Source organism: Corapipo altera, unplaced genomic scaffold (genome assembly GCF_003945725.1).
Source record: "Corapipo altera isolate COAL_440 unplaced genomic scaffold, ASM394572v1 61286, whole genome shotgun sequence".
Lineage (NCBI taxonomy): Eukaryota > Metazoa > Chordata > Aves > Passeriformes > Pipridae > Corapipo > Corapipo altera.
In genome coordinates this window covers 304,850-325,024 of record NW_020884907.1, presented here as the reverse complement: position 1 = coordinate 325,024, position 20,175 = coordinate 304,850, and the positions used below count along the sequence as shown (strand labels likewise).

The 20,175-nt window shown below is 39.8% G+C and overlaps 1 protein-coding gene across 4 annotated transcripts in view; it reads right to left on the bottom strand.

Annotated features, from left to right (window-relative positions):
- Positions 1 to 260: 260 nt before the first annotated feature.
- The window catches only part of APBA1 (amyloid beta precursor protein binding family A member 1), an 80,678-nt gene continuing 60,763 nt past the window's right edge, over positions 261 to 20,175 (bottom strand). For 3 of the 4 annotated variants that reach the window (XM_027652481.1, XM_027652483.1, XM_027652482.1), the window contains 8 exons: positions 16,770 to 16,802; positions 15,558 to 15,644; positions 14,799 to 14,984; positions 11,554 to 11,733; positions 10,546 to 10,758; positions 3,507 to 3,626; positions 2,774 to 2,914; positions 261 to 1,412 (listed from right to left, as the gene is read on the bottom strand). In XM_027652481.1, the coding sequence (XP_027508282.1) occupies positions 1,341 to 1,412; positions 2,774 to 2,914; positions 3,507 to 3,626; positions 10,546 to 10,758; positions 11,554 to 11,733; positions 14,799 to 14,984; positions 15,558 to 15,644; positions 16,770 to 16,802 (1,032 nt within the window). In that variant the 3' untranslated portion in view covers positions 261 to 1,340. The remainder of the gene's footprint in view (positions 1,413 to 2,773; positions 2,915 to 3,506; positions 3,627 to 10,545; positions 10,759 to 11,553; positions 11,734 to 14,798; positions 14,985 to 15,557; positions 15,645 to 16,769; positions 16,803 to 20,175) is intronic. The other variant, XM_027652484.1, reaches the window with a different exon arrangement.

Sequence of the window (20,175 nt, the reverse complement as noted above, 5' to 3'; positions counted from 1 at the left end):
CTCCTTTAAGTGCCATACATATGGAAAAAAATCACAAATTATATACCAAAATAAATAAGTTTATTCCCACCTCATCCTTTTCACTGTTATCTATATGTCATGGTTTGAAATACCCCAAAATCCAATTCCCTAGCTCCATCCCCCCTCCCACATCTCAGCCTAATGTGGGATGATTTTCTCCAGACAAAACACACCAGACTCAAATGGTGAATGGAGCTAGGGAATTGGATTTTGGGGTATCTCAAACCATGACACTATATCTTGAACTAAAGAGGAATTCAATAAAATCAGACAGTCTTTGGACAAAAATATTTGTTAAAACTGGCTCAGAGAACAAAATTACTTAGAATAGTCTGCAGATCTCTTATATTCAAACTTCATAAATAGCAAGCACAATTTTAAAAATGTCTATATACAGTGGCACACGTGGCTATGTGCACCAAATTCGGAATTAAGAGCCTAGAAAAAGTGTAGCTATTCAGGAAATCCCCTTACTATTTCTGTTGTGGATATTTAATGATCCTCCCCTCCACTTTAACCTCTAAAATGGGCAGGGACTATAAAAGACATGTTGCATTTAAAAACAAAGCAGAAGAAAACAGGGAGTTAGAAATCTGGGGGCAGAGACTGGGAGACTGCTGTAAAAAATGCCTCCCAAATTTCTTAGTGTAAGTAATAGAAGTATAACATGTTTCAGTGATTCACAGAGTACTTTTTCGGGTCCTACTATCATGAAGAATTGATGACAGAGGGGAATTGAAAGGTGTGTATTAGGACAATTAATTTTACAACAGCAGCATTTACTGAGTCTTCATAAGCAGGCAATTCTTCCTGAGGGCAAAACTATACTTTTGGTATTCCACTTTCCCTATAGACATAAACCTTTAGTACTGAGCTCAGTGCCCGTGGGAAAATAGGACAAGAAAAGCAAAGTCACATGCAGGATGTCCAAGAGAACGCTTTGTACCCTATACTTTTATCTGTTACTCAAATTATAGCCACAAAATTACGTTAGCATGAAACAGAGCCATTTGTGAATACTCTGTGGACAGTGCAGCTGTAATTTTCCTGTTTTGCATGTGGAGCTACATGAAGTTTCACTTGTAAAAAGATGCAACCAAAATTGTTCCATAGATGTATTTTGCCCCTTCCCAAAATACAGAAAAGTGGTGGGGAGAAGAGGAAAAAAGGATAGAGGAGAGAGTGACAGTGTATTTGTGTCTGTGAAGGGGGGAGAGAGAAAGAAATGTCTCTGCAGACACACAAATGCAGCACTAGAGAGACAAGCACTAATGGGGAAAAACATCTTCCATGCACGTTGTGACGGTGAGGTGTCGGCTTTAGATGTAAACTGGTTGCTCTTGCGCAGTCAACAGTCTGTACATGGCAGCTGGCATAGTCTTCATATGAATCTAGGGGAAATAAGCCAAGTTAATTATGTTCCTAAACATACCTCATGTGAGAGAACTAGCTAAAGTCATACAAGGTAGAAAAGAAAGGTAAAACTTGAGAGTTTTCATATCCTTATTAAAGTATTGAAGGTGATGGCTTCATGAAACAGTATGTTTAGTATCAATGAACCATCTAAAATTGTGGATACTTCATATTTTCAGATTAGGGTTCTTCTAAAACATAGCAGAACCATGGGTAAATAATGAAAGAAATAGTGTGCAGGCTTGCTCTCATTTCTGCTTTTTGGATTTGATAGTAACAGGATAATAGAGGTAGAGTCACAGAATTAGGGAACCGTTTCAATTGGAAGGGACCTTGGAAGATCATCTAGTCCAAACTGTGCTGTTGCAAGCATGGACATTTTTCACTAGACCTGGTTGCTCAGAGCCCCATCCAACCTGGCCTTGAACACTTCCAGGGATGAGGTATCCACAGTTTCTCTGGGCAACCTGTTCCAGTCCCTCACCATCACTACAGCGAAGGATTTCTTCCTTATGTCCGATCTAAATCTACCCTGTTTCAGTTCAAACCATTGCCCATTGTTCTGTCACTGGAGATCCTGGTAAAAAGTTTATCTCAATTTTCCTTAGAAGCCCCTTTTATACACTGAAAGGCTGATGTCAGGTGGCTCCCTGGAGCCTTCTCTTCCCCAAGTTGAACATTCCAAACTCTCTCAGCCTTTTTTCATAGGAAAGGTGCTTCAGCCCTCTGATGCTTTTTGTGGCCTTCCTCTGGACCTGCTCAAGCAGGTTCGCATCATTTTTGTGCTGGGGACTGCAGAACTGGAATCAGTACTCCAGGTGGGGCCTCACAACAGCAGAGTAGAGAGGGAGTATCACTTCCCTTGACCTACTGGCTGCGCTGCTTTTGATACAGCCCAGGATACAGTTGGCTTTCTGGGCTGCAAGTGCCCATTGCTGGCTCTTGTCCAGTTTTTCATCCATGAGTTTTTCCAAATTCTTCTCTGCAAGGCTGCTCTCAATCCCTTCACCCCCAGTGTCTACTGATATTGGAGGCTGCCCAGACACGGATGCAGGGCCTTGCACTTGGTCTTGTTGAACCTCACAAGTGTTACATGGGCCACTTTTATAGCCTGTTCAGGTCCTTCTAATGGCATCCCTTTCCTTAAGCACCACTGAGCTTGGTGTCACTTCCAAGCTTGCTGAGGATGCTATGTCTATGTTACTGATGAAGACATTACAAAATATTGTCCCAGCATGGTCCCTTGAAAGACACCACTTGCTACGCTGGTTTACACTGGTTGCTACTGGTACCAGCAACGAACTATTCTATACTGCCAAGAGACATTGCCAGCTCTTACCTCACCAACAGCATTTGAGAGGATGTGAACAATTTTCTCATGGGGTGTTGCTACAACACTCTGCCCGTTGATTTCAATAATCCGATGGCCAACACGCACACCTCCTCGCTCTGCTATACCCCCTCTCATAAGGCTACAGATCTGGAAGGGAAAGGACAAATTTATCATGGGCTGGATAAGGAACAGAAGCTTTTTATTACCCATTTTTGCCTACAAGATATAAATCAACATTTAAACACAGGGACTCGCAACGAATTCTAAAATGTTATCAATCACTGACTCAAAGCAAAATTTGTTAGTGACACGTAACTAATGGATATTCCCTTCCAAGAGTAGAATGAACTGTCAGAAAAGGCTATGTTGTACATTACATGTCTTGTGGATAGGAAATTTATGAGTGTATGAAGGACCTCAGTTTAACAATGTTCATGATGCCTTACGAAAAAAGAGGATCAAGAACAGGTTTTTTCTTTTGACGTCATGAAATGGTTTGGTTAGAGACATGAATGATGCATGATGAAAGAAGACTCTGTTACACATTTTTGGTTTTTTTTACAGTAAAACAACATTTCTGTTCCTCTGGTTGACTCTAAAGTTGTGAAGTAAGGAGAGTCAAAGAAAAAAATAACTCTTATTAAATTAACTTTTATATAGGAGATTTAATACATCCAAAATCCTGCTTGCTATGAGGGAGAAAATAGCAGCTTGACCAGAGAGTGTGGAAGCTACTTACAATGCCATTCTGCACACTGAAGCCCAATTGATATCTGAGGTCTGGTCTTCTGATCAAGACTGTGGTTACTGGAGGACATCTAACGATGTTCAGTTTAACTCGGGCCTGATTTTTCAAACCCTGTAAAAAAAACCCAAACCATGAAGGATGCTGGCAAAGAAAAAGTTAAACATTTAACATAAGCACTGTAGGGAAAAAAAAAGAGTTAAAACACAGACATGGCAACAGCCCTGAATAAATACATTTTTGTATGCATTGTAACAGAATCTGATCACTGAATGCCAGAAACAAGCAACAGAATATTCAATGAAATAAGTGATAAAATATTAAATTTTTCTTGCCAAGAAGCAGACACAGTTGTTTTAGGAAAACCAGATTCCTGCTGGCAATTTCTTCATTTGATAACAGAAATCATGCATGAAAGGAATATTAAACAGGTCTATGCAACTCACCAAAAAAATCCAATGACTCTTCAATAAGTAGCTAAGATAGTTGCAAAAAAGTTGCTTCCCTAATGAAATAAATTCAGTTCTGTCAAGCAAACAGCAGGTCCTGCTCATATCATCCTTATATAAGCAGTGCTGCTCCTAATTTCCATTATTCACACAATTACAGAATGGGTAAGGTTGAAAGGGACCACAGTGGGTTATCTTATCCTTGCTCAAGAAGGGTCATCCCAGAGCACATGGCACAGGATTGCATCCAGAGTGTTCTTGAGTATCCCCAGTGAGAGAGACTCCACAACTTCTCTAGGCAACCTGTTCCACTGCGCGGTTACCTACACAAGTTCTTCCTCATGTTCACATGGAACTTCCTGTGTTTTAATTTCTGCCTGTTGCCTCTTGTCCTACTGCTCAGCACCACCAAGAAAAGCCTGAGATTAGCTCAGTCGGTTAAAACTTGGTGCTAATAATACCAAGATCATGTGTTCAATCTCCTGTATGGGCCATTCACTTAAAAGTTGGACTCAATGATCTTTGTGGGTCCCTTCCAACTCAGAATATTCTCGGATTCTGTGACTCCATCCTCTTGACATCCTCCCTTCAGGTACTTACGGACATTGATGAGGTCCCCTCTCATTTGCCTCTTCTTGAGGTTGAATGAGCTCAACTCTCAGCCTTTTCTCCTAAGAGAGATGCTCCTGTCCGTTAACCATCTTCGTGGTCCTCTCTTGGACTCAATCCCTGTCTCTCTTGTACTGAGGAGCCCAGAACTAGGCACAGCACTCAGATGTGACCTCAGCAGGGCTGAGCAGAGGGGCAGGATCACCTCCCTCAGTCTACTGGAAATCCTCTTCCTAATGCATCCCAGGATATCTTTGGCCTGCTTGGCCACAAGGACACACTGCTGGCTCACAAGACAGCTGCTTGTCCACCAGGACCCCCAGGTCCTTCTCTGCAGAGCTGATTTCCAGCAAGTCGGCCGCCAGCCTGTGCTGGTGCCTGGGATTATTCCTCCCCATGTGCAGGACCTTGCATTTGCCCTTGTTGAATTTCAGAAAGTTCCCCTCTGCTCATTTGTCCAGCCTGTCAAGGTCCTTCTGAAGGGCTGCACAGCACCTGGGGGTATTGGCTGCTCCTCCCAGCTTTGTGTCATCAGAGAACTTGCTGAGTGGGCATCTGCCCCTTCATCTAAGCCATTGATTAATAAGCTAAACAATACGGGGCCCAGTATTGAACCCTGGAGGACACCACTAGTCACAGGCCTCCAACTAACCCTCTGCCTCTGATTATGACCTGCCAGGATCTGCCATTCAGCCAGTTCTCAATCCATCTCACCATCCACTCATCCAGTCCACACTTGGAGATAGTCTATGAGGATGTTGTGAGAGACAGAGTTGAAAGCCTTGCTGAAGTCAGTATCCACTGCTCTCCTCTCATCCATCCAGGCAGTTTCATTGTAGAAGACAATCAGCTTGGTCAAGCATGATTTACCTTTAGTGAATCCATGCTGACTACTCCTGATCACCTCCTTGTCATTTAATGAGGACAGAAATGGCCTCCAGAATGAGGCACTCTATCACCTTTCCAGAGATGGAGATGAGGCTGGCTGGCCAGTGGTTCTCTGAATCTCCTTCTCACCATTTTTGAAGACTACAGTGACACTGGCTTTCTTCTAGTCCTCAGGCACCTCTCCTGACTGTCACGCCCTTCCAAAGACGATGGTGAGCGGCCTTGCTATGGTATCTGCCATCTCCCTCAGCACTTGTGGATGCATTCCCTCAGGGCCTATGGACTTGCGGGTGTTGAGTTTGCCTAGGTGTTCTCTAACCCAATCTTCTTGGACCAAGGGGAAGTCTTCCTTCCAACATTCCTTTACCCTGGTCTCCTGGGTCAGAAGTTCCTGAGTGCTGGTCTTGATAGTCTACACCAAACCAAAGAAACTGTTCAGTAACTCTGCCTTCTCTATGTCCTCTGTTACCCCCTCCATCAGTAAGAGGCCCACATCATCCTTCATTTTCCTTTTGTTACTGATGTATGTGAAGAAGTCCTTCTTATTGTCCTTGACATCCTTCACCAGACTTAATTCCAGATGGGCCTGTGCCTTCCCTGTTTCATTTCCAATTGCTCTGACAACCTCTCTATATTCATTCCAAGTGGTCTGACCTTGCTTCCATCTCCTTGTATCTCCTGCTTATGCTTGAGTAATGACAGGAGTTCTTCATTCATCCATGTAAGTCTCTTATCCCCTTTGCCTGATTTCTTGCTCAATGGGATGCATCATTCTTGAGCTTGGAGGAAGTGATCCCTGAATATCAACCAAATCTTTTGGACCCCTCTTCTCTGCAGGACCTCTTCCCATGGGATTCTTCCAAGAAGATCTCTAGAGAGGCTAAAGTTATCTCTCCTGAAGTCCATGATTAGAGTCTTACATGCTCGTGGTCACTACAGCCACAGCTGCCCTAAGTCTTCACATCTCCAACAAGGCCTTTCCTGTTTGCTAGTATAATGTTGAGCAGCACACCATTCCTGGTGGGATTCTCCACTACCTGTGACAGGAAGTTGTCATCAATGCTTTCCAGGACCTCCTGGATTGCTTGTGCTTCACCCTGTAGCTTCTCCAACAGATGTCATGGTAGTTAAAGTTCCCAACGAGAACCATGGCCTGTGACCTTGGGGCTGCTTCCAGCTGCCTGTAGAAGGCCTCATCCACTGCCTCCTCCCAATCATGGGGCCTGTAGCAAACACTCACAACAGTGTCACCCCTACTCGTCTGCCCTTTCATCCTAGCCCATAAGCTCTCTGCTTGCTCATCATCCATTGCCAAGACAGAGCTCGATACATTCCAAGTACTCTTCCTCCATTTGAAATGAGTTATATCACATTTATTATAGACTCCTTTCTACCAGAAGAAAATTGAAGGAAAAAATTTATTTTTACTGACAGGGTGGTAAAACACTAGAACAGATTACCCAGAGAGGTTGTGAAACATCCAGTTTTGGAGTTGTTTAAATAGTAGTGGGCATAGCCCTAAGAAGCAAGCTCTACTTTGAATAAAAATGTTGGTCTAGACCAGCTACAGGGATGACTGCCAGCCTCAGAGACTCTGTGTTCACATGGCTCCATGAAAACACAAACATAATAAAACACAGATAACCGCAATGTGCAACTTCATGTATTTAGAGCTCTTGGAGGTTGTTAAGAGGGTTTTCTGAAATGCTTCATTCACAGAAAGCATTAGCCATAAATCCATACATAAATACCATCCACATCAAGAATGAAATGCTTTACAAAAAATACAGAAACTTTCACCTCACTTAATTCACAACCTGTCAATTTCAGTACCTGCTTAGGCTCAGCCCATCCTGATGGATGGTAGGCCTGCTCGTGCACCAATTTAACAAAGGCCTGCACACATATAGCTAACCACCATGCTGTGATCTCCCCTGTGTTTTTCATGATCTCTGAGCTTTGATCTCTCAAGACAGGGAACTCAAGCACGTCCACAAGAGTGCCTCTAAGTCTCTGTAAACACCTATGGTATCTCTACACAGAGATTCTACTTCTCAAAACAGACAGGATAAACAGCAGTAGGCATAATAGATGGGGTTTCCCACACTGTTATTTTCCAGACCTCAGCATTCCGAGCTGCAAGGTCACTTGAGCAAATCTACCATCCTCCTTGCCATTCTTCTGTTTTTAATCCTTTCCTCCCAACATATGCCCTCAACAGTTTGATATCATTGTGCTCTTACTTCCCTGACAAATATGCAAGTTATTTATCTATACTACTTGGTAAAAAAAAAAGTAATGTGGTCCCTAACAAAATTTTTTCTAATTTTACAGAAAGCACATATATTTCAGAAGTGGCTAATTTTCAGTATCATGCAGACTGGTAATATAAACTGATCAGAATCAAAACAATTGCATATTTTGACCAACTTTATTTGTTTATCTAGTTCTTGAGTATGCTTCTGACAGTAGCCAGCACCAGATGCTTTTGAAAAAGATAAACCTATTAGAGAATAGCCACAATGCACGGAAAGCTTCTTCCAAGCTCTGTCAGTTTGCAATTGGTTTATGGTAAATTAGTAGCAGAGCTTAGATCCATAATACCGAAATCATCTTGTCTGAAGTGCTTATGAGATATGTTTATCCACATAATATTATCATCTTTTCATAGGAGTCCTTACAGCATGCTAAAGAAATCTGAAAATTTTCTGCCACATTTAAGTGTGTACTTAGAATATTCATATATATACTTGTTCCACTGAAGCTAGCATATAATATGATTTTTTTTTCTTCCTTCCTTTACAAATGTAAGACAGGTTTTGACATATTTTTAGTATGACACACTTCCAGGCTATCATTTCTACTCACTGAATCTGAAGTGGCTGGTTCAGTGACTTATGCATTTATTACTCATCAGAACTCAGTAGTAAACATCTTAGTTCAAGTAGTATTAAGAGATAATCCATGGAGGAAAAAAAATGAGAATTTACTTCATACATTTTTTTTTCACTTGGCAAACTGACCTTGTAAATGGAAAATTTATTTTACAATTTTTAAAAAATACAATATATAAAAAAAAGGTACATAATATAACTTGTTACCAAAAAGTTGCCTGGATTAATAAGTGTAACAGATATGTTCATAAAAATCAGAGAAGGCTGTCTGTATAGCATAAAACCAGTATTACATGACATGTCCACATGTGATGATCTGCAGAGCCCCGACAGACTATTTCAATAAATAATTTCATACAGCTTTATCTCAAACACTCCACAGAGATGCACCTTTCCCATTCTTTAAACTCTGATGTTCAAATACTTATTCCCTTGTATGCTACAGCTACCCCAGACATAGTTCAGTTCTAGATGACCTGCATGCTCTTTGAACTCACATAATTTTCTGACAACTACGAGAAAGCTCTTCTAATTAAAGTATCCCATTTAGTTGAGTGAAGAGAAGCGCCACACTTTCAAACAACTTGGGCAAAGATTCCCCAGAGGGTATGTCTTTGTTTCAAAGTTTTAAAGTTTCAGAAGTAGGTATACAAGAACAAAAAAAGATTGACTCTATTTCATCCAGATACTGAGGCATTTAACAGCTAATATGGTCTAGGACAACATTAACCACCTGTGCCTTCATTTGTCACATAAAATTTCAAGTGCATATCTGGTAGTATTTTCTTTCCAAACAAAACGTCGTGAAGTTATGCACAGAGCCCTTCTGGGATAGTGTCTAGACTTCCTCAAGACTTCTGACGCTGTCTCATGATATCCTCATAGCCAAGTTCAGGAACTGAGAATTGGATGAGTGCATGGTGAGATGGATTGAGAACTGGCTGAATGGCAGAACTCAGAGGGTTGGGATCAGTGACACAGGTCAGTTGGAGGCTGGTAGCTAGCAGTGTCCCTGAAGGTTCAACTCTAGTCCCAGTATGATTTAACTTATCAGGGATGGAGTGCCCACTCAGCAAGTTCTCTGATGACACAAAGCTGGGAGGAGCAGCCAATACCCCCAGGTGCTGTGCAGCCCTTCAGAAGGACCTTGACAGGCTGGGCAAATGAGCAGAGGGGAACTTTCTGAAATTCAACAAGGGCAAATGCAAGGTCCTGCACATGGGGAGGAATAATCCCAGGCACCAGCACAGGCTGGCGGCCGACTTGCTGGAAATCAGCTCTGCAGAGAAGGACCTGGGGGTCCTGGTGGACAAGCAGCTGTCTTGTGAGCCAGCAGTGTGTCCTTGTGGCCAAGCAGGCCAAAGATATCCTGGGATGCATTAGGAAGAGGATTTCCAGTAGACTGAGGGAGGTGATCCTGCCCCTCTGCTCAGCCCTGCTGAGGTCACATCTGGAGTGCTGTGCCTAGTTCTGGGCTCCTCAGTATAAGAGAGACATGGAGCTCCTGGAACGAGTCCAACGGAAGGCAACAAAGATAGTTATGGGACTGTGAGCTCCTCACTTATGAGGAAACTGTTAACAATTGGACTTGATGATTTAAGAGGTCTTTTCCAACCTAAACAATTCTATGATTCTGTGAAAGCCTGAGAGAGCTGGGCTTGTTCAGCCTCGAGAAGAGATAACTGAGAGAGAACGCCATCAATGTCTACAAGTATCTGAAGAGTGGGCGTCAGGAGAATGCAGTCAGGCTCTACTTGGCGGTGCAGAGGAATAGGATGCAAAGGGCAGAAACTGGAACACAGGAAGTTCCACCTAAACACGAGGAAGGATTTCTTTACTGTGAGGCTGACTGAGCATTGGAACAGATTTCCAGAGAGACTTTGGACTGTTTTTCTCTGGAGATATTCAAAAGCCATCAATACACAGTCCTGAGTAACGTGCTCTAGGGAACCCTGCTGGAGCAGGAAGGTTGGACTACATGACTTCCAGTGCTCCCTTGCCACCCTACCCATTCTGTGGTTCTGTGTGGAGTCGGAAAATTGGTGTAGCTTAATTCACACTGTATTTTAAAGATCATGAAATGGAAAGTTCTATGCAAACATTCGGTAAGAACTTAGTCAAGAGTTCTATACTTTCTGCTCTCCTGTTATGTAACCCTTTTAAACATGTAGCTTCCAGAAACATTTCCCCTACCTTTATGATGCTCTGACATGTTGAGAGTGGTAAACCAACTAAACTGGTCCCATTGATTGACATGATCTGGTCTCCTATGTTCAGCTTCCCAGACTTCTCTGCCGGTCCTCCATGCATCATGTTCGCTATGATAACTGTAGGCAAAATGGAGCCCCAGCCAGACTCCACAATCACCACACCTAGGATTTCTCCCTTTTGCTTTTCAATGTAAACCTGTATAATAAGAAAAAGTGTTTAAAAAATACTTTTTTTCACATCCATGGAACTTACATCACCCCCTTCCCAACATCTATATAGCCAACAAACATACCCTTCTTTGTTTGCAACCTGTCTTCCTAATTCAAAGCAAAATCAAAATAGGGTACACACTTTACACATTTCATTTGTATTCAAACATTAAATGATCAGCACTACATAATAAAGATTTTGCTTAGTGCAAAAACACCTCTCAAAAGTAATTTCTGTGTATGAGCAGAGGAAATGGAAGAAATCCTAGTGCCTTTGTTTTTGGTGGACAATCCTAAACAGGAAGAGATTGCAAGAGTTTACAACTGTGGATTAGAAAATCATTACCTGTGTGTTCCAGTGGTGTATCGGTTCATTTTTATTAAGCAAGCTGCAAAGCCTTCTGGCACACACAATTATGTAAAAACTGGAATCAGCCACTTTCATAAACACCCAGGCCTCTATAAATTTTACATTATTTACTGTAATCTTTCAAATTGTATTAATCTGTTAATCTGCTTCAAATTCACTTTCAAATGTCTCAAAATTGTTTGGTAAAAAGAATGACAACAGATGGTAAATCATTTCAATGCTGATAACTTTTGGGTTCACTGTTTGCCTTTGAAACAGAACTGACAACAGGGTGTCCTATTAAGGAGGATATTCTAGACTAACTGAGCTAATTTATAGGAAGTATTAAAGGTTTTTTGATTTCTGCCAACAAGGGCCTACAACTGATACAGAACAGCTTAATACTGTTACAGAAAAAAAAAAGATACATACATCTTTGCAATTTTCAGACTTCGAGAAGTGAATCAGGTCATCATTGTACATATCCTGGGTATTGAGCAAGTCGCTATATTCCTTCTGGCTAAGGTCTTCTGGGTTGATTCCATTTGCCCTCAGAAATTCTTGGTAGGCCACACTAAATGCTTGACCTATGGACTGTGCAATCAGCTGCGCCTGTAGCAGTTCCCAGAGAAGAGAAGAGAAGAGAAAAATGTGAAACATTCTGATGGTTGTGTGCATTGACACTTTCTCTGCTACAATCACACTGAAAAATGGATCATCAAGTTGACAAACCTACAATTTACTGCCATCCAGTCTAAAACATATTTGTGCATGACTAATTTAAAAGACCCATAAAATGTCAACACATTCACCTCTGCTGTGAATCCAGCTTGGTAAGCAATAATAAATATCAGAAATGAAGCCATCCTTTCACAGGTAAGAACTGCTAATATAAGGGTAAAGGTATAGCCACTGCAGTCACTGTGGGATGCACCTACAATTCTTCCTACCCATGCAGGTCCCAGATGGTTCTCTCTTCCAGTCAGGACAATGCAATTCTCTGACAAGCCAGCAACGAAAACAAAAATGTCTACTAGAAAACACACAGACACATTTAAGAAGGTATTTCCAACTTTTCTTACCATCCTTTAGGACCATCGTGTTCATATTGACTGCTCCTATCTCAGTCTCAGACAAAATAGGAAAAGGGCAGCAATTAGTGACCAAATCAAGGCCTTGAAGTGACTAGAAATGGTCAGATGCATTTCCTTCTTCAACCTCCTACTTCCTTCAGACTCTCTCCCCTATATTTCTTGTTTCACTCCCTCCAAATCCCATGATTCTGCCAGTTCTCTGCCTCTTTCCTTCTCGTCCTGTCCTTTGTAGGCACCCTCTTGCACCTGCAGCTGTGCTGGCTGTGGCAAAGAGAGGGAAGAGAAGAGGAGAACTCCACAGCTGACATGGCTGGCCTGGCAGAGTGCTGGTGATGAATGAATGCTGCTCAGTTGTATTTTTATAGAGCCTATTTGGCTATATTTAAAGTCCAGTTTGCTCCCTAATAAAGGAAAGGTTCCCAACCTAAATTAAAAATTTGATTGTATCTTAAACAACTCAAACTAGCACTAAATCTGCTGATGAGAACAGCATGATTGCTGGTGCTGAAAAGATCAATACGTAGACTGCCAGTATACTACCAAAGCTCAGATCCACTTGATTTCGACAGCAAGGAGAAGACAGCAAGGAGAAAACTACACTTCCATAGCTTCATAACTTAAGTCATGAGATAAATGCAGACTTTAAATTCATACACATGTATCTTCACTCCAGGAAGAGTCCAGCTCCCAGCATTTGGACACATCACTGGGGTTCGGCTCATTTGAAGACATAGCTCTAAATAGAGTTGAAAATCTGGCATTGTCCTCTTTAGACAAGGACTTGTCCAAGCAGAGACATATTCTGGACAACACCCACTTGCAGGCTTACAGCTTCTGTCTCACTCTGTAACTTCTACTCACCGTGTAACTTCTTCCAAATACCCAGCTGTCCCAGAAGAAGAAAAGACAAGTTTTATAATATAAACAGGCTGCATTACTTCATTGGACATACAAGATTTTTGAAGAAGCCATTTCCTTCCTGCTAATAAGGTGCTACAATGCTTCCATTGTGTTAGTCACTTTGAGACACATTTTGCAGGCTATCTGTGAACTACATACCCTAAGGAGAGCTGATATAATCTGCCATTTCTCAGCATATTTTCACATGAATGAGTAATGCTTTTGCTGAATTTACAAGCATGTACTTTCCAAGCCAATGTCTAGTGGCACAGAGGGGATCACATCTGAAACAAATATGGGCTGATCCAAAGAAACCATAAATTGAGAAGCATAGATCCCAGCTAGGCAAATGTCCCAGTGAGCAGCCTGGGAAACAGATCCAGGAAGCCTGGATCATCCAAGAGTCAGACCACCACATGCTGAAGTAAAATAAGCCCCAGCCTCTGACATCTGACAGTTTCATTTTTGCTTTTTCAACTGGCCAGTAAGAGAGCAAGCAGTATCAAAGTTTGTGACTAGAAATACAGGAACAGTAGCCTCAAAACAGGCAGCCTATCAAATGGTATTAAGCGAAAAATATTTTGGCTACTCTTTCTTTCATACCAGATTCTTGAAAAGCTTTGCAAAACTGGTTTACATGTTATTTTGTGGGACAAAACCCACATTTTTTATATTCTCTGTCATAATTTTGGTACAGGATTACTTTGGATCAGTGCTCTCGTCTTTATTTTTAATTTCAGCATTGGGTCATGTATATACATTTATCAGATCAACCAGATGATTTATTCAGACGTGGGTTTAGAACAGATTCATCACTACATAAAATCAGCTGTTTATTCAAAAAAATCTTCCCATCTCCAAGTCCTTGGTGATATACTGTAGATTGGAAGATATGTGAGTATTTTATAAGAAACTGATGTTTTCACCTTACTTATGTAACACTCTGCTATTTGGATGATTTAGAATTGAGATTTTTTTTATTTTCATGAGTTACTAGGCATAACATGATTATGATCCTGACAACTAAATATCTAGCCACTTCAATCTGATATGTCTGATTTTACCATTCAGTTACTGAGCTTTAAAAAGTGCATAAAATCAGCAGGTTCTGCACATTGATTGTGAAGACAGGATATCAAGTCCTACATAAGCTAACTTAGTAACCTGCACTATAGACTAAAATCTGTTCTCTCTTCAGAGACACACTTTGGAATTGTTGAAATTACCAACTTTATTTGCAGGCTTTTTGATATGGTATCAGCAACTGACCCCCCAACACAAGCCTCCTGAAAAATAAAAGATCACTTTTCAAGTATGTATCAGTGCTTGATCCTTGATGCAAGGCTTGGGATTAAAATTTTCCTAGGAAAATAAGCATATCTGATAGACTTTCACTCTCTTGTGCAGAATCTGAGCTGGTATTTGTAAACTGTGGCAACTGGACCCTCCTCTCACTGTTATTGGAAGGCAATCAAAGAGATTAAAAATAGGAAGCACTACTATGAACACCAATTTCTTGAGTAAAATGTTGGGGTCCAAACATATAAAGTAAGTTCCTCTGTTTAGATGAAATAGTGGTTGCAGTTTAAAAGCAAGCAGGGCCACTAACAGTGAACATCAGACCTACTGAAATGTGCTTACTTTTCCATCCCTAAAAAATTATAAGACAAAGTAGTTGCTTACATCCTCAGACTCAAAGACATGGCAAATCATTTTGTACTGTCTCTTTCCGTCTTGGGAAGGGTGAGATGCTTCCACATTATCCTGGGAGTTAGACCGTGGCATTCGCCTACGAGCCATCAAAACAACTATATTTCCTATATCAGCAATGTAAGAAATGGTCCGCAGGGGATGATCCATCATGGTTTCCTGCGGAATAAGAAAACCAATATAAGCAGCTGCTTCAACCAAGTTCTTATTGCACACCTAAGATGAAAACACACAGACAGCAATAAGACCTTTGCTAAGTGAAGTCTGTAATACCTGCAAGAAGGGAGATGCCAACAGGAAACAAGAGCTTCAATTTTCAAAAGTAAAACAAAGTTTTACAAATTAAAGGTTTTTTTTTTCTGTGTAAAATCACATAAAGACCTCAATATCTGAACGTGTGTATGCTGGGCATGTACATGTAGAGGACTATGAACAAATTATTACAACTAAACATTTTGGACTACTCTGAGCACAATCAATACTTCATGCATCAGAGTTCATGAGAAATGAGATGACTGCAACTACTTTACCCACAAATTCTAACCATTTCTAGAGTCACACACCAGAGTAATTGCCTGTATGATACAGTTGTTGACCACAGATTTCTTACCATGAAATCCTGGGGGAAATACAAGAGCCAGCACATTTTGAAGGACAAATTTTGGCATGTAGGTGAAAGTCTATTTCAGTAGACTACTCGCACAAAACTGACAGAAGTGTTTATGCCTGTACCTGTGTGTCTGCATTCAGTACTTTTATTCTCTGTGTAGAAATGAAGAGGTCTACTTCAGTCATGGGTTGAGATTCACCTTCTGGAGCCTGCAAATAAATGGATTAGAGTCAAACAAACCCATTAGGTAACATATTTACTAATGATGTTAGTTCACAAACAAGGATGCACTAAGACACAGTCATCAGAACAGCAATGCAGGATAGAGTATTAGACTGCAGAAGCAAAAGATAAACACAAAGATGTGGAAACTATATCATATATGTGAAAGTGAATTGGGTATCATTAGAAAAAAAAATCAACCTCATAAAAGCTTCCCTGATATTTTTCCCAATTCAGTAAAATTATAACTGACTGCAGTATGAACCAGATAGAGATTTCATGAAAATCAAAATAATTCTACCATTTTCTGCACACTATGAATCCCACTTTACGTAAGGGTTTCACACAAGCCATAGAAAGGCCCAAGAGCATCTCTTGCCCAAGGAATCTCTATATGGGCTAACAGTGGCTGCCAAGACCAATGGAAAAACCTGTACCACAGGTGGGTAGTATTTAAGCAATTCATAATGCAGTTCTGCTAAGAAGACCTTCACAGTCAGACAACGTACTATTCAAGCAGTAACCCACCTTTAGAAGTCATATTTTGTTAATAGAAAGCAAAACATTCATAATTTTTTAAAATTACATTTGTTAAAAGGTACTTAGAAGCTCCACAAACAAAACTTATTACAAAGATGAGCCAATTTCAGTATATTACCGTGTGTATAGACAAACTTTTTTCTTTTTTGCATCCAGCAATTTGACATCTCTGTGAATCAAACAATGCAGCCTTACAGAAAGATTAAAAAAAAAAAGGGCTAAAAGAAAAAAAAAACCACACCTCATTTTAATCTATCATTTTACAGAGTTAAAACCTTTGCCTGTTTCAGTACTGATTCTTTAGTATGCATTTTGGGTACTGCCTGTAACTATTTGATAAATCCAATCTTTATTCTATTCTAACATGAAATGGCTAATGATAAGCAACAAAAAATGGCCAATCAGGCAACTGATTTCTGACACATGTCAGCTTGTATGGTGGCTCAGAAATAAATCTGAAAAAACCTTGCTGGATGCAGAAAATAAAACCACAAAATAAAAAGAAAGGAAAAAGCCCTCCCAGAAAACAAAAGAACAAGCATAACATCAAGCTGATGGAGTTTGTACTGCACCTTCTTCCTGCTTTTGGCTAATTTCTGGGCCATCTGCTTAGCGTGGAACAAACAGAGACAGGAGAACAGTTAGAGAAAAACTTACAGAGACTCCAAGTCAAGCAGGAATCTGCATGCTAATGTCAGGGTTCATAAACTACTAGCTGATCTAAATTAGTCCCTGCTTAGATTAATTTCCTCCTTTTCTTTTTGGCTTAAAAAAAAATTTTATGTTTAGCACAATTACTTTCAGAAATGAAAAGAAACAGCATCAAAAGACTCAGGAAGAACACAAAAGAATTTTTTTTCACTTAAAATGTTACTTGCAATAAACAAGGTTATTTTGTGTGTAATTGGGTTTTTTTGTTTGTTTTTGGTTTGTTTGTTTTTTTTTTTTTTTTTAAGAAACAAAACAGAGCTTCCCATCACTTCCAGCAGTATAAACCATGATGTTACTTCTTTTGAAGGCACATCAATGTAAGAGGTGAGAGAAGAATCCTAAGCCTTGTTATTCCAGCTTTTTTGGATCTCATACTTTAACAGACTTCAAAAAAATAACCTCCTTAAAATTATGCTACTGTTTCCTGGAAAAATAAAATGACAGAAGGTAACTGTCCCCTTCATTTTCTTCTCCTTCTGAGCAAATAAACCTGTATTATACTAATAAACCCATGTTCACACTGGACATGTTCTCTAGACAACAGATTTTCCTGTGACACCTACACAAAGGTAAGTCCATACTACCACATCTTTTCAAGGAAGCAGTGGAGCAAGTACTTCAGTTCCACAAACACCTTAAAACAGGTTTCCACTAACAATGTAAATAAATATAATTTTTACAGTCCTGCAATCATTAATTCAAATCAAGGTGAACTGAACTTCTGGACCTCCTTAGTGAAGAAATGTAATACTCACCAGGCTGGCAGTTACCCTTTTACTTCCAACACTAACAGTCTCTTTGCTGATTAAATTAACAGGTGTTCTTGTGATGGGAAGGAGGCTTACTGCTACAGACTCCATATAGATTCAGCCCTAACTACTTTTACGAAGAACAAACAGGAGGCCTGAATCACAAGACACATCAAATGTTTTACACTGATGCTCAAAACTTAAAGCTATCAGGTTTTGTCTAAACAAATCTGAAAGCAGCTACCCAAAGTTTAGAACATGCTGCATATTTTCAGATAGAAACATTCTCATACTAGCTTTTAGTCATCTCTTTCAAATTAAAAAGTATTTGATAGCCTGGTGATTGCAAACTATTAGAACTGCCTCCCATAGCAGGCTCTTCATTACATGACTATTAATTTAAATTAATAATATACTTATCTTGAATAACAGCTGCCTGCCATACACTGGGTAAGGGGGAGATACTCCTGAGGTAGAGCATTTAAACTGCTTTCTAAAATCAAGCTCCTCTTCTGACACTTTGTCCTCCACCCCAAACTTTAGTGACAGACCTCCCAAAGGAAGAAAAGCGCAGCCCAAAAAGAAGAAATGAGAGGAAAAAAACCCTGAGCTATTAAAATACACTATCAGTCAATTTATTGAAAATTCTGTTCTTCAAATGGAAGCATTTTGAAGAACAAATTTCAAATATTTCTTAAAAGTAAGGTCATGATATGGAACAAGCACTTCTAAATCTAATAAGTGATTTAACAATGCACAGAAATGTCACAAAAAAAGATTATAGTGCATGAACAACAAAAAAATTAGGATAATTCTATGCAGGACACTTTATTATACAAATCCTTTTTGTCACCATGTTATTTTGCTAATTCAAATCAGAAGAGTATTTAAAAAAACCCCAGAAACTATCTAATCTATATAAAATATTATTTTTTTAAAATACACAGAATTTGTGATTTTCACATAAGGTAAATGAAATGTCATTATTTATATATTATCTTTTTATTTTCCAAAATTACAAAATATTAAAAACCAGTAAGCTTCCACTTTTGCTACAGGGGTGTCTTAAGTTTACTCAACCCATTTAGCCTCTCTGGAAAATATACTGTAACTCTGCGAGCATTGAGATGACACTGAGTAAAGAAAATGTGCAGAATATTAAACTATTTCCACTCAGAAATTGAACCAGTTATTATCTAAAAATGCTCAAACCTGCCACACAGCAAACTAAGAGTGCCTCCTAGTGAAGTATTCATAACTACATTTGATGAATACCTTCAAAAGCACTGCTTCTGTTTTAATTTCGTTGGACTTCACAGAAATGAATGGCCAAGCAAGAAAACATCCAACTCTTGTACTTATAACTGAAGAAATACCTTTTTAAAGAAGTAACATGGAAAATTGTTTTCACAATCTGTTCATATTCTAAATGAATGAATATGTGGTTTGAAGGCTCTGCTATAAGGAAGCATTATAGGGATTATTAAATTCAAAAGGAACACACTGTGATGTGTACATCACAGGTCTTAAACAAAACTCTTCACCCTCCTTTTTAATGCTCTTAACTTCAAGCCTGCATACTTTATACATATGGGATAAAAGCTATCTGATGCAGTGATGAATCTGGCAGCAGCAACTCCTTCTATCACACTGAATTTCTCACCAAAACCGTTCAGCTTAAATGGCAATCAGTGACAAAACCAGTCAAAGCCCACCCTAACAAACAAACCAAAGACCATAAGGTGAAGGGAGGTTGCCTGAGCTTCACTTAGAAGCAAAATGCAGTAACTATCAAAGAAGTGTACCATGGTATTGTGTGCCATGCAGTAAGCCAATAATTTTCTGAAATAAACTGAGCTTCAGAAAATTAGTCACAACAGCTAGGGTTATACCAGGTCAACAATGCAACTATTTGGACCTCAGTCCTGAGACAAGTATACTACAACAAAAAATACGCATGCCCACCAATTTATATGGATGTATAAATTATGGGAGATATGAATGAAATGAGTTAAATAGATTTCTTTCTGTTTTGAAGCACAGAAGTGCTGAAACATAACAATATTTTAATGAATTTCTAAGAAATACATTTAGTATTAAAGAAAGATTCTCATAGGCCCAATTTAAATAAATTCTGTTTCATTTTCTCTACCACATCCCTTCAATCTTTTTTGACTGTATATTCCCACAGAAGCTTTACCTTCTAGGTACAAACTTCCTGCCCAGTCCCAGGCTCAAGTGTCACTCCTGATATCATTTTCCTATGACAGCTGATGCCAAACTTTCCTTTCAACCTCCAGTGATGTGTCACTCCTAGATCCAGCCTCATCAAAGCCCTTACTTCTCTCCCTTATCTTTCTTACCTTTGGTTTCCCATCCATTCAAATCAGACAAATTTTCTACCAGATGGCCAAGCACCAGGAAAGAATACATAGGGACTACCAAACAGAGGGGTACAGCCTTACTTGCACCCAGAGCAGAAATAAAGCAGACTCAATAAGGGAAACCACTGCAGTTT